Below are 15003 nucleotides of genomic sequence, written 5' to 3'. Positions count from 1 at the left end.
CCGCGCCGCTGGCCGAGGCTGGGCCGGGAGGGCTCCTGCCAACCACCCGCCAGAGCCTCTGGGAAGTCACAGAATCATGGGATGTTCTGAGTTGGAAGGGACACACAACGATATCGAAGTGCGGCTCCTGGCCCTGCACAGCACAGCCCCAGGAATCCCAGCACATGCCTGAGAGCATTGTACAAATGCTTCTTGAACTCTGTCAGGCTCGGTTGTCACCACTTCTCTGGACAGCCTGTTCCAGTGCCCAGCCACCCTCTAGGAAAGAACATTGTCCTAATATCCAATCTGAACTCCCCTGACACAGCTTTAGGCCATCCCCTGGGGTTCTGTCACTGGTCACCACAGAGCAGAGATCAGTGCCTGCCCTTTCATTTCCCTTCACAACCCCAAAGTTGTACACCACAATAAGGTCTCCTGTCCATCTCCTCCCGGCTGAACAGACCAAGTGATGTTTCCAGCAACTAAACAAATGGGTCTGTTCAGGTCAAGTTCACCCCAGGAGCTCCAAAGTGTCCAAGTGCACCTGGTCCCAGCACCTCCAGCCCCCCTTCCTCTCCCCCAGCATAGCCCACCTCCTCCTCCACAGGCTCTGGCCCTTCTCCACACGCTTCTGTGCCAGCGGACCACGGCTCCTCTGTGGGGAGCCAACTGGGCCTCCCGAAGTCCCTGAGGGTGCCTCCATGGAGCTCTCCTCTGATGCACACTTCTCAGTGTCCTGCTCCAAAGCTGGGCATGGAATCAATGTTGCGATAAGAAACCTTTCCTGGCTTGAGCCTGGTGAGCAGTTTGTCCATCCCCAGTCTCTTGCTGCACAGTGACCCACGAGCTCTGCCCCGTGGGTGTGGGCTCACAGGTCATTCCCTCCGTGGCAGGCACCTCTCGCACATTTGCCCCATCCTCTGCTCCAGGCTGCCCAAACCCACCAGCCCTGGTAGCGTCCACACCACTTGCGCAGTCGCTCCTGTTTGTAAACTTATCACGACGTCATATTCCAATTGCAGAGAAAACAACGTGCCTCGTGGGCAGCACTGCCGCTCACGCGCTCAGTCTGAAATTTGGTTTTTACACAACTGCACGGTATCGACCTGTGTATCGACCTGTGCCAGCACTGCAATTCCAAACACGCGCTGCCTGGGTGATGCCAGCGGCTCCGCAGACACCCAGCACAGAGCGTGCTCGGTGTCGTGACGCTGGGTGGCTGAAGTTATCACCATTCTCGGCAGAAGTTAGGCACAAGCAGCACTTCACAGCGTCAGGACGTGTTATCTACACAAAGGCAGTAGCTGACTGATATGATATCTGGCCTGTAGTCTGTTGTCCTTGGTTCCTTCATAACTGGTGTTCAGGTACCTTCCTCCACTTAAAATTTTAGTGGAAAAATGACAGTGTGTACTAAATGCCAATATAAAAGTAGCAGCGCCTGACTGGTAGTGATTGGCATCTCAAATTCCAGCAGTTTAGTGCTTTTTGGGAACTGTGAACATGACAAGGATCAGAGGGAATCTGAAAATTGCCTCTCTTGAAGTAGCCTTTAAATCAAAACAAGACTAGAGCACCGTCGTGATTTCAGCAGAAGTTAATTTTAAAACTGCTTTAAAAAAGCAAACAATATACTTAGCCACTTGTTTTCTTTCACACTTCTGTGTCATCCACACATCCACAATTTCAGGCTTTTGTCAGTGATCATAGGGGGTTAATTAAAATAGTAACACTGAAACCAGTAAAAATGTCAAACATCATCAAACTTTCAAAACAAAAAAAAAGGTACTTGGCAAATGACAGACACAGGAATTAATTTCACCAGTTGTTAAAAGCCACTGTCTCTAATGCAGAAGGTAATAGTTGCAAAAGTTTAAGGCAGGAAGTGAAGAAAATGTTTTGAAACTACTTAGACGATTTCTAGGCAGGCAAAATCTTGTCTCTGCCTTGGCTGGAAAGCAGCCAGAGCACTCTGGTTAGCAAGTGCACTCTTGCAAGAGCTGTGGTAAAATCTCCAGTGCCCACAGGTGTTTCTGCCTTCTCCAGCACAGCAAAGATACACAGTCCTGGTGCTGGGTGAAGGAGGAAGTTGATATGACTGTTGTTCAATTAGAGGCCAAAATATCCCAGTGATGAATGTCCTTTGTTCTGTACTGAGTGTGCTTATTTGTTTCTTCACATGCTGTTGGTTGTGGAAAAAAAAAAAGTTAAACTAAGTTAGATTTGACTAAACGTGGGTCCTAAGGTAGCTCTTTGCATGCAGCTGTTTACAGAGCCAGGTGGCAAAGTCAGCCTCCTCTCTGCTGACATTTTGGTTTTGTTGTAGGCAAATTTGTTTTGTTTTTAAGCAGGCTCACTGGGTAGCTTTCTAGTGAGTAAAAGGAACTTCAAGGTAGCAGAAGAAAGGTCTGTACAAGGATCAGGACCAAGTTGTACCAGATGCCATGGGCACATGAGGCATCACGCTCACTTTGAACTATCAGTTTAACATTTGTAGCAGTTAAACGTCTTTCAAGTGTATATCTTCAAAAAAACGAAGTTGGTGAAAGTATTTCAGACTTCTACAAAAATTTAGAAACTTCCCCCAGGACCACTAATAAAATGTAATGCCCCTTGACAGCAAATATGGGTTTGAGATGTTTGGAGACACATTTATGCATTTTGGAACAAAGAGGGCTGAAAAGCTTTTTAATCAAATGTAGGATTCTTCAATTTTTTTTTTCCCCGTGGTTTGCTGATTAAAAGCTTGTGCTCTATCAATTCTTCCCTGATGTCCAGAATTCAGTGAGAGTATGTTTAGGCCAACATCCAACACATGCAAATTCTGTTCTCCTCCCGCAGCCTCCCATTTGCTAATCATGAAAGCACTACTGCCAGCACGTATTCAATTACTTCTTCAGATGGAGGCATTAATCTTTGAGGGGACAGAGTAGAGAGTTCAATTTACTAATGCAAAACATCAGTAGGGGAAGATCTACTGCTGAGATTTACAATGGGTGGAGAATAATATAAGCATACAATACACCCACTGTGGGAAGCCTTGGAATATTGTCTTGAAATTCTCTTTTTAATTTAATGCAACTTTATTCTTTTTTCTAATTTAAATGTAAAGAAAAACGATGGTCAAATGATATCCTGATATCCTCAAGTAATACTCGTTTCCAATACCATGTTTTAATCAGGAGTCATAAATATGGCTGTTTCTACCTCCTGTAATCCAAGAGAGCCATCCTTAGCTCTTGGCTGCAGAGGCACAATGTAATTGTCTCTGAGCTGGGGAATTGGTTAAAGCTACAGAAGTGTGAGGGAATTACATAAGCAAACTCAAGAGTATCAATTTATAATAAAGACAGAATAAAGATTTCCAGTAGGAAATTTCTATCTTTTTATGATGCCTCTGTAGACAGTTCCAGCTTCTTAATATAAGCATCTGCTGTGGACCAGACAGCTTTTCCCAAGATGCTGTCTTTGCTTTTCTAGTTCAGCAGCTCCAGCCAGGTGTTCCCCACACTGCCCAGTGAGAGATCGGAAGCCTTCCAGCAGCCACCCATTGAACCACTGTGTCTGAAAGGCGTAGGGGAATCCTTGCCCAGATACAATCACAAAGAACAAGTTCTTTCCCTTGCTGTGTGTCTCTGTTTTGAGATCAAAGTTCTGCTCGATGCAGAGGGAATCTCCAAGGCCTTCCTGTGTAATCTTTTCATTACAGCGACTGCCCCAGGGACACAAGCACTAAGGGCCAGGACAGCAAATCAATATTTCTGGAGGAAGTGCTGGACTATGAAGCCTGGGTGCATGAGCAAGATGTGACTGAACATGTTACTGCACATGGGCTGAGCCTTATAATTGGTCCCACATCTCCTCTTTGTGTGAAATGAGCGCTGAAGCCTGAAGATGAGCTTTAACATGTGCTGTAGCTCAGTTGTAGGTAGTGCTGCTGCTCCGTAATTATTTTGTTCACAGAAATGTGTGCTTGAAACTTATTCTGGACACTTCACAGCCAAAGAAGATGGACAGAGTAGCACAGAAGGAAAGATCAGAGTTTGAGTTTCAGAGTACATCTGGATGAAAAGCAGACACTGTATTCATGTGGATTCAAAATCTTATGCAAATTCAGGCATGTTAAGGCAGCTACACATCCGCTTTCCACAAACATCCTAATAGCTGAGCACAATCGCCAGTATCTGGGCAGAGCCAACACTAACCTGAAAGCTGGAATTTTTGCCAGATTCATCAGGAAGGAGTGAAGGTACAGAATATTCAGTGCTCGGCTGAAGATCAGTTTGGTGGAAGAAATATGTGGAAGGTCTACAAATATCTGTAAATCGTAAAAGTAAATATTAGCCTGGCATTAATGAATAGAAGGGAAGCTACAGGCTGAGTTTAATGGAAAATTAAAATCATGTTGTTTAATCATACAGGTTTCTGATGTCTGCTAGTAGGCTGGATTCTGGCTCAGTTACAGTAAGGATAAGACAGAGATTACAGTACAATTGCCCCAAATCCACCAGGATAAGCGAGTTTTGAACACTGCTTTGTTGTGCTGCATGCCTGCAGAGGCTGAAGGAGTAGATTAATTTGGAGCCCGGAAAACACCTGCAGATTTACAGCAGCAGTAGAAGTTGTGTCAAGAGTATTTGTTCCTACCTCACCAGGGATCTGCAGAAAGAGCAGTCCAGCTCTGGTAAAATGCTTTTGTCTTAGGAAAGGAGTGGTCCTCCACTCAAAACATCAGCTCTTGATCAGTGAAACGAGACACTCAATTAAGTGATGAAGTCTGCAATCTGCTCCCTAACTTTCACAGCCAGCTCCCTGCATCCCACACAGAGCAGAGTTTAAAACATTTAGGTGACATTCAAACATGAGATGACACAGATGGAAGGTCTGAATATTTGAAGTATTAGAGCATTGAGGTTATTCAAATAACTGCTGGAGCAGTATGGCACTTAGCACCACACACAGGAGAGGAAGAGTTGCTTTCCATGGGCTTCCACAGCCCTGTCATATTACATGCTGGATTCATTTATGCTGTGAGCCACTTTATTGATTAATAGTGCTGAGAGATTTAACTAGCCACTGAATTATCCTGGCAGGCCAGGTCTGAGATGTTTTATTACCCCCCTCCCCGCACATACACACCAGCTTACTGAGCAGACATTATGAATTATTGAAGGTGGCGTTTTAATGTACTCAGCAAGGTGCTCTGGCAAGGGGCTTCCTGGGTTCCCATGGCATTTTAATATCAAATGCATTTCAGGTACTGGCAGAGGGCTCTGGGCACTAAAGGCTGTGCTCAGTGTTCAAATCTGTTAGTGCTCACATCAAGGATCATTACCTAACCTGCCTGTCAAGCGGCTGATTATATTAAAATGAAGTTTGCCAATAAATAAGAGTCTGCAAATCTACCCAGAGCAGTCTGTTTTCAGGCTAATTGGAAGCTATTTTTTGCCAGAACAAGTACTGCTTGTCCATAAATCAGCAGGTTTCATCGTGCAGTTCTTTACAAGATGTTGTCTCTGTCCTGCTTGGGAACAGACCCACTCTCACCACTCTCAGCTTCCCTCCACAGCTACCCACACACTTTGGTGTGTGCCATCCATAGGGTCCCTCATGTCAGTCCTGGTGAAGGCAAGGTTTGTTCAGGGAGGGACATGGGCCTCACTTTAGCCTGTGCTCTGGGATCCCCTCCAATGTCCATTCAAGTCAACAGGATCCTCTGGAACAGCTCCAACACGCTCCAGCTCTAGCCCTTGCTTTGGTGGCCTCTGCATGATTAATACAGGGGAAGCCTCCAGGTTTAAGGACCATCTCCTTCTCCAGGAGAGAGCTGAAATTCATGGTCAGAAAGAACCTTTCAGCGCAATAAAGTCTTTCCAAAGCAATCCAGGCGGACAGTGAATTCACATTTGTCACCTCAGGTGCCTCTGTCCTTCTCAAAAGCAGCCTTGAGACAAAAATCACCAATGAAATCTAAAATATTACAAGTCTGCAGTGACTTCCCAGAGAAACCTGTATCTGTCCTGTTATGAATCAGAGGCCTTGTTGTTTTTCCTTCTCTAAGAGGTGCCCATTTAAGAGCAGGTTTAACCCCATTTCACTGCTGGATTATGGCAAAGAGCCACAGAAGAATGCAGGCTTATAGAAGCTGCTTATTTCTTCCTCTCTGTCATGAACCTGGGAGGTCCAGGACATGCACCAGTTTAAAAGTAGGATTCTCAGGCACTTTATTTGCAGCTGGGCTCTTTCTGGGGTTTGGTGCATCAGCACTGCTGCCCCAGGAGAAGGGAGGCATGGCCAGGAGCACCTCACTCCTGGGACCAGCTCATTTGGGATTCCTAACTGCTTCCAGCAAGCTTCCAGCTTTGCCTTGGGAAGGGACTGTTAATAAACTTTCCTCTTTATGACTAACTGGCTCAGAGGTGTCTCTGTTTTCAAGCAGACCAGTAGCACATACAATTTTAGGTAGGCATTGTTCCAGCCAAGGCCTTACTCATCCAGTGTAAAGCCTGGGCAGAAATGATAGCTTCATTTATTTACAGACGTGTAAATAACAGCGAGGAATGGCCACAGGAGATAGGACGAGGCATAAGAACCTTCGCTAGTCATGAAGGAGATCTCTCCCCCTGCTGATGGGCTCAGGAGGGGAGTGGGCTGCCCAGATCACTGCTAGAGCCTTCCTGGGGCAGGTTGGGCAAACATCTGGCAGGAATGACACAGTTGAGGACAAACTGTGTCCTTGGACAAGCAAATTGTGTCATGCCCAGCTCTCTCCCCCGTTCTGTGGTTTGTTTTCAGTGTTTTGGTTTCGGGCAGAGGCTGAAAGTTTCCCTAAAAGCCCGAGATGAGGAGTTACTCCAAAAACAGGCCTTGAAAGTTATCATCCTAGTACCACTCCTATGGATACAAAGAAAAATCACTTGAAAAAAGAAAAATGCAGGCTCTTCCTCTGGACCTGTTACCAGTTTTCTCAACTGACAAGGACAGGCTGCTCACGGGAACATGAAAGGCAGCACAGAAGCTCCCTGTAGTGAGCCTGGCGACTGCTGGGTGCAGCAGCTGGGATCTGTCCCCGTGTTGCAAACGCTCCAAAGCAATGATTCCTTGTCTTTGTGTATTTCTAGAAAACTGGAGAGACAATTCTCCCACATGAAAGCCTGCAGCAATTAGTGGCATGCAAGAAAAGTTCTCAGTCGAGCATCAGAAAGATTTCCTGGGTTTTTAGTGCTTTCAAAATCATTAAAAAAAAAATATATATATATATATAAACAACTGCTCTGCTAAGACATCAGACCCACCCACCCATATCTATACTCCAGCACTTATAACCCCAAAGCAAAGAGGAAGACCTAAGGGCAAGGTGATAATAAATAACTCGGTTTTAATTTTTATTTTTATTTTTTTGGCACACCTGAGCTCTTGTCATCTCCACAAATTCACAGAGCAATTTCCCAGAAATGCACTTTAGGTGAAGCACTTGCCTGGGACTGAAGATCTCTAGCTGTTGAGCTCTTGCCTGACAAATCAGAGATGCATTTCTGAGAAGTATTTTGGAATTTCAGTCCCCTAGACTGCTATCTCTCCCTTTCCCTCATCTGTGTAAATGACAAGGCCTTTGAAGACCTAATTTCTCATCATTATTTCTGTACTACTTTGATTTTGGTAGCAACTAATTCAGTGATGGCTATGCCTAATTAAAGATCAGAAATGTACACGGCTCAGCATTTGTCATTCGTCCCTTGTCAAATGCAACAAGATACCATCACTAATAAAAGCAAATATCTGAATAAAAGCAAGAGAAAAAAGGCTGACCCTGGTTCTTTGAATTCTCTGCCCATCACCAATGCTCTCCCCAGGGCTGGATACAGGCCACAAGAATTGTTCTGCTAATAGGCCAGGTTAACACTAGTATTTCCCAGTAGAGGATTTGGGGTTTATTGATACTCTGAAATGTTTCAAGATGCATTTGTAATGTACATCCAAGCATTGGGAAGACACTTGACCTGGCAGTGCTGGGCAGCAAGATCATCCAGGACTGTGATGGCTGTGGTGCTTTCCCATGAGTCACAAATTCATCGTCAAATATTCCATGACTCATGGATTAACCTAACAAAACCCAGAGGGAAGAAAAGTTATTGGGTTATTGGTTGACAAGAGCTTTTAAAATTAACATGGCATAATAAGCAGGATACCAACATCCTCTGACTCGTGAGAAACTCGTCAGGAAGAGTTTTATGCACTCACCTATTACCAAGGGACCTCAGCTGGGGTTATGTAATTAGGATGGGACATTTTTTGCAGCTTCGAGGCTTGAATAGCAACATTAGTATAATCCAGTTAGTTACAGAAAGCAGAACCACATGCAACAAGCTATTAATACCACTTGTATTTAATTGCAGTTCCCTTCCATTCTAGTGCAGATAAACAAAATCAGACAAATACATGGAAACCAGAATGGAGCCACAAATGAACCATGAGATAAAATAGAGTAAACAAGGTTATCTGTCTCCGCTTCTGCCAAAAGGTTATGAAATTGCTTAACACTATAAAAAGAATAGTCTGACCCCATGGACAGGGCATGGAAGGGGAGTTTGAACACACATTTCCAAAGTCCTGGGTGCATTTGTTCTCCCTGCTTTGCAATTAATTTCCTGGGAAACTCTGGGCACCTCTTCATCAGCAACAACATAATCAAAATTAAGTCAAGCACAGACTTCTCTAACCCCTCCATACCTCTGTCCCTCTGTAAAATAGGGTGAGTGGAATTGCAGAGTAGAGAAGATGAAATACATTAAATATTGTGGGGCCAGTGATCAACTGCATTAACAGAGACCATAGGAAAGTGTGGGACTGTGCTAGTTAAACATTTAAATTCCTGACGAACACAAAGGAATTGATCTTGGAAAGCTTGTCCACTGTGGGACTTACAGGAGATAGATAATGCCCCATAATTTTAATTTGGCATTCAGTCTCAGCCTGACCCTTCCCCTATCCAGGACCCTAAAGGCCTGCTTGAGTTCTCTTGTGCAGACATAATACTACAGACCTAAGCCTGGGGAGCAATGTAGTACATTTTGCATTCAAAACATCACAGTCTCTTTGGTTTAAATAACATATTGTATCATTCCAGCAATACTGATTGTATGTTTAAGATTTTCTCCTTCAGAAGCTATATATGATGGATAAAGAGGGGAAATCAAAAGGCAAAAGAATAGAGTTTAAATGGCAGCTAGGGGAAAGAGAGAAACACTGGAACTACTTGTTTTAAGAAAACATGTTTATTTTTATTGACATTATCCTGTGGTTTGCAAGACTAGGATTTGTGCTTGGCACAACTTGCTTTAGATTTCAGATTTTACATTGAGAATCAGATTTTTCTGTCAACAGTCTTAATCTTTTAAATTAATATAATATCTTTCATGAAAAACTCCAAGTGCTTCATCATCCTCAGGCTGTATGTTTCCAGACCTTACTCAACCATTCTCAATTCACTGTAGCACCCATTTAGGAGCTTGGGGCCTCCCTCAGCCAGATGAAACAATTCTAATTACACTGACTTGACAGCAGAGGAGCTGGCTAATGCCAGCCAACATGCTTAGGAGGAGAATCAACTTGAAAGACATGTGTAAGCATTGTGACATCAATTTAATGTGTCACAGGACATGAAATTGAGGCCATGATAAGGAAGAAATCTGCTGATACCTGGGTGAGCACAGCCTGTGTGTAAGGCACAGAAGAGCTGTCCCCTGTGACTCTGACACAGAGAAAAGCCAATGGACATGGGTAGGAACAGCCATAGCAAGGTGCACACTCATTCCCTGTCATGCCTGCTTGTTCATTCTGATCCTCCCAGGTGAGGGAGAGTGGGGAGGAACAGGCCTTTGGAGATGGGAGGTTTCGTTTTTTCTGACAGTGATCTTCAGAGGAAGGTCTCCCACATTTAAACAGGATGCCCCAAGAGCACTTAAAGAAATATATATATTAAAAGAGAAAATACAGCAGAAACAATGGAAACACAAACATTGCCAGGCACTGCAAGTCAGCTCTGTCACTGAGGATGAGAACTGCCACCCACAGACCCACCTACATCGAGCCAACCTGCCTAATTTAATCAGAGAAATTCTTGTGGTTGGATTCCTGTAGAAAGACTATGCACAAATAGGTCCTGGAGCAAATTGTATCATTTTAACAGCATAAGTGTGCTCTTATCTGAATCACAAAGGGTCTGCTGTTACATGGCAAATCAAGTGTCCCCCATGTCATCGTTTGGCCAGTTCCCCATGACCCAGGAGGCACAGCTGTCTGCATCACACAGGAAATGTCCTGCCTGGCCCTGGCCAGCAGCTTGGCATGGGCCATGTGAGGGCATCACTGCATCACAGCATGAGTTACTGAGCATCCCAGCTGACAGCTCCTGAGCAGCACCCCACGTCCCAGATTTCGGCTTGTCACCCATTGCTTTTCTGTAGCAAAGCTCCCTCAGCCGTTCAGAACAGACCTGTCAGTGTTAGGCTGTTTCCATACAAATGCCTCCTCACTGGAGTGCCACGGGTTGCAAGCGGGAATGAAGAACCACTGGGCTGGTGGACAAGGATGCCAGAATCCCTGCCTGATTGCTTATAGCAGGGGAGGAGAGATGAAAAGTTTCAGGAGAAGATAAGTAATGAGAACAGGTTTCACATTCACAATGAGGAATGATTTAAGGCAGTATTAAACCTATTCTGTAACTACATAAAGTGACCATCTTATACATTGCTGGCTTGCACTCCATCTGCTTTTTTTTTCCCCTGTTACCCAACCCCTCCCCAAAAAAAAAAGTCAAGGCCTCTTTGCTGTTTACCCTCTAATTTCATTAAAGAGTAATATCTCTTATCATGCACTTGGCTGTAACAGGTTTGCTCTGTACATGTATTTTCCAGAAAATTTCCAACAGAATTCCTTGTGCTGATTTCAAGAACTGTTATCAATCAACAGTTTTTAAACAGTGATGCACACATAGCCTTGGCAAAGGGTTTGAGACCTATATTTCATTTATCTAAAAAAATAAATATGTTTAGCAAAGGTCTCTCCTTGTACCCTTGAACTCTCCCAGCTGCCAGTGATGAAGACTCAAGGGCAGCAAAGGATTTATCTCTTTGCTACCCACTCCTCAAAGGTGTCAGTCAGTGAAGGTTAGGGTCAGGCTGTGGTAATAAATTGAATTGAGGCAGATCAATGTGGACAATATAGATTCTATCCACCTTCTACTCTCTGCCTGGAACATCTACAGTTTAATACATACTTTATTACAGTCCAGGTAGGCATAACTGTCAAGTGCCAGCCTGAGTCCAGAAGCAAAACAGGACAGAGCACTTAGAGAAACAGGCTACTAGGAGGTTCCTCGGCTCTTACATGATCTCAGAAGCGAACTAAGTAAGAAGGAAGGAGCTTAAAGAGTCTGCCAAAATGGATCCTTCCTGGAAACAGCAGCTGAAGCAGACTCAAACAGTGCTTCTTGTCTCTGCTGTGTGTAACAAATAGGATAAAAAATGAAGCCAGAAAGATTTCTGACATTAGTTTTTTTCTGAAATTAGTTTTTTTTCTGAAGCTCCTGTCACTTTTGATAGCTTTTCAGTTGTCCAAAGTAGATGAGATTTAACTTGATGTTATAATATTAGTACTGTCTGCTGTGTAAAATGAAACACTAAAGATATCATCCAAAGTACAGCACAAAGAGAAGGTAATTATAGGGAGTATTTATGTTTGAAGAGTCAACCCTTAAAGTTTCAGGGCTAATGAATTCCTGGTAAGAAACTTCTGAGTGAGAAAACTCATGGTGGCACTAGCAGAGAACACCAAATTTGCTTGAGAAGGCAAACAGAATTTGTCTGGCATGTTGGTGTGTGAAATCCCACAAGGCTGGACTATGCCTTTCCTTCCTTCATCCTGAGTTTTTAACAGGCCCAGTGACACCAGACCAGCTTGTGTCCTGAGCTAGCTCACACCTGGAGCTGTCTCACCATTCTCTTCCTGGGTTTACCAAGCACTGAAGCCCAGCAGCTTCCCAGAAGCAGAGGTCTGAAGTTCAGGATTTGTTAGCAAACATCTTCATCCCTTTGGTCATCTCAGCCAAGGAGGTTCAGTCCCAAGGAAATTCAGGGCTCCACATGGCTTTAAGCTTGGAACTTTGCAGAGGAAGGCAGCTCTGAAATATTTGCGTGCAGACTGACAGCTTGTGTCCCAGGCACTGGGACAGAAATCACCAACCAAGCTCCAGAGTTCAGAGTGAAATTGCTGTTCTGCAAGAATCTGCACACAGATACCAGGCACTTCTCATCTGACACAGGGAAGCTCTGATGATTTTTCTCAGGTTTTTTTTGTGGTTGGTTTGTTTGTGGGTTTTTGTTTGGGGTTTTGGTGGGGTTTTTTTTAAAGGCCATATTTCAATCACACTCAGTCATTTTCCTTCAAGTTAAAACCCAGCTGTTGATTGTAGGTGTTTCATCTTGGTGAGGTTGTGAAGCTGGAGCCAGTACAGTGGAAATCCCACAGAGCACAAAAAGACTCTGCTGCAGTCTCTCATTTATCACCTGAATGGAAAGAGTAACAGCCCAACACAAATATTTGGACTTCTCTTTGTTCCTGGCAGGGCTCTTGAAGCACACACACAAGCAGATTGCGTTTGGTTTTGTGAGGATGGGAGAAGCAAAAGAGAGACAGAGCTGGGTGTGAGCCAAATCCAGCACACAAGAGAGGCCGAGCATGCTCCCAGGGCTGTGCCCAGGTGTGCAGGGCTGGAGCACCAGCACAGGTTGTTTTATCACAGCAGAGTGAGTGGATTCCTGGAGCCTTATCAGGGTGTACATCAAGGATGGTTGTTGATTATGAAGAACAGCACAGGGCAGAATCTCCCACAGGTAAATCCTCTATGGGGCTATGAGCAGAACTAAACCAACCATCAAAAGATATAGATCTTTTGCTCCAGATCTGAGCAAAAATCCAGACCTGGACCTTCTTCAAAACTGCTCCAGCCTTGTTACATCCCACTTGACCAGAGCAAAACTTTAACCAGATAAACAGCACCTTCAAAACAACAGCATTTTCCTGTCCTTATTTCAGAGCAAGGCCAGGACCACTGGAAAGCTCAGCAGTTCTGGCTGCACCACCACAAAGTTATAATGTCCCACCACTTTCACATCTGCTACAAGTCCAAATACACAGCTGTGGTAGGGCCAGCTTGTCTTTGGAAGCAGTCACAGAGTGCTCACCTTGTGTTTGGTGCTCTGGAAGCTTGTGCAAGGCATTCCCCCACCCTCAAAAAGCTCAGGAGCAGGACATCAGAGCCCTCCACCGCCTGCAGAGCAGGAGGCCATGAGCAGACCTGGTTTCACTGATAACACCAGCACAATTTACACAGCCGGTGGAAAAACAAACGCTCTGTCGGTTGATTTGCCCAATTCCTTGGCTCATGGCCAAGGAGGGAAGCTTGGGAGCACTGAGGAAAGGTTTCAGAAGACAGGCCTTGAGTCAAACACCCACCACAGAGATTTGTGACCAGGGACCTATACTTGCACCAGGACTGAGCTGAGGAGCTCCTGTGAAGGCACTGTGTCCCCAGCTGACTGCTGCTCCATTCTCCCTCCTGGTGCTGGATTTCACCAGCAATCACAAGGGGCTGCTTGTCTCCAGTTTGGAATATGAGTCTGTAGTGACAGAACTTGTAATCCATATAAAAGGCAAGATTAGAATTCACTTCTAATATTTCTCCTACTGTTCACCCTGCCCTAATCCAGCATGGTTTGCCAAATACTAAACAGTACTAACTAGTGCCTTTAGGCCTTTCTTCTGACATTAAAAAAAAATTGAATCTGCTCTGCAATCATGGCTTCAAGAAGTAAGAAGTGAAGGAAGAAGTCCAATAGCAACCCTCTCTTTGCTGCTCTGCCCACAGCAATGGGCTCAACCAGACACAGCAGCTACGCAAACTGCTCTTCTGCAGTGCTGGGAACAACAAGCCAAAATATCCATCTTCAGAAGTTCAGTGCTATGTTGGACATTCCCTGATACATGTTAGAATTACTCCTTAACATTTACCATAGCTCTTCACATCCCCCTCTGCCAGCTTCAGAGCCGGGTTCAGGCAAGGTGACTCCAGGCAGAGAACAATGCAGCACTTTCTCTCTGCAATCTGCCACTCGGGTACAGCCCCGGAGCTCCCCTGGGCACACCTACCTGGCCCAGCCCAAACAAACCTGAGATAGCGTGCACACAGCTCTGCCTGTCAGTGCAGTCTGCTGGCAGCTCTTTGCTTGCTCACCCATAGAGACATGGACCAGCAAGTAGGGAGCAGAGTGGAAGTAAAACTCAACACCTGTGTTTGCAAGGCTCAGAATAGCATTAGAGTCCTTCCCATGCTTTGGGAGCACAGCAGGGGGGATACTTCTTCAGAGCTGGTTAAGCAGTCCCTTCAGGAGTTGGTCAAGTCCATTTCTCTTGGCAGCCTCCTGTTGGGACCAAAGAAAACAGGAATTGCTGAAGGATCAGCATCTCTTGGCAAGCACTTCCCAAGTCAGCCTGTAGCAGTCTTCATGGAAGAAGAGACATTACCCGAATGGCTTTGCTCAGGATCTGCAGAGGTGCCAGCTCACACAGCTGCAGCCACCACGTCCTGCCCATGCCAAAGGCACTGGTAGCAGAGGGCAAAGCACAAAGCTCTGCTTACAGTAACGTGGAGGGACGGACACCTGCACTGGCTCCCAGCAGGGTGGACAACAACAAATAAATAGACAGATGGCCTTTGGCAGTGTGGAAAAAAGCATTTCACTTTCCTAATGAGAAACAGCTCCTGCTGTGGGCAGTGGAGCAGTACTGGGGCCATCCCCCTCTGCACCAAACAGAATGACACCAGCTCTGCTGCAGGTCTCAGCGGGGCAGTGACAGATGAGCTGCTGTGACAGAGCCCAAGTTCTTCCATCATGTCACTGCTACCTTGTGTGACCCAGGGGGTAGGAATAACAGCCAGGCTCCACTACGTCATCCTGCCAG

General features: G+C 45.2%; 1 protein-coding gene across 1 annotated transcript in view; it reads right to left on the bottom strand.

Annotated features, from left to right (window-relative positions):
* ULK1 (unc-51 like autophagy activating kinase 1) overlaps nucleotides 1-1217 on the bottom strand; it is a 78865-nt gene extending 77648 nt beyond the window's left edge. The window contains exon 1 of the mRNA XM_017734730.1: nucleotides 1070-1217. Within this exon, the coding sequence (XP_017590219.1) occupies nucleotides 1070-1217 (148 nt within the window). The remainder of the gene's footprint in view (nucleotides 1-1069) is intronic.
* Between the last annotated feature and the right edge of the window lie 13786 nt (nucleotides 1218-15003).

This window comes from Corvus brachyrhynchos, unplaced genomic scaffold (genome assembly GCF_000691975.1).
Source record: "Corvus brachyrhynchos isolate BGI_N302 unplaced genomic scaffold, ASM69197v1 scaffold114, whole genome shotgun sequence".
NCBI lineage: Eukaryota > Metazoa > Chordata > Aves > Passeriformes > Corvidae > Corvus > Corvus brachyrhynchos.
This window is presented reverse-complemented; position numbering and strand designations above follow the sequence as displayed.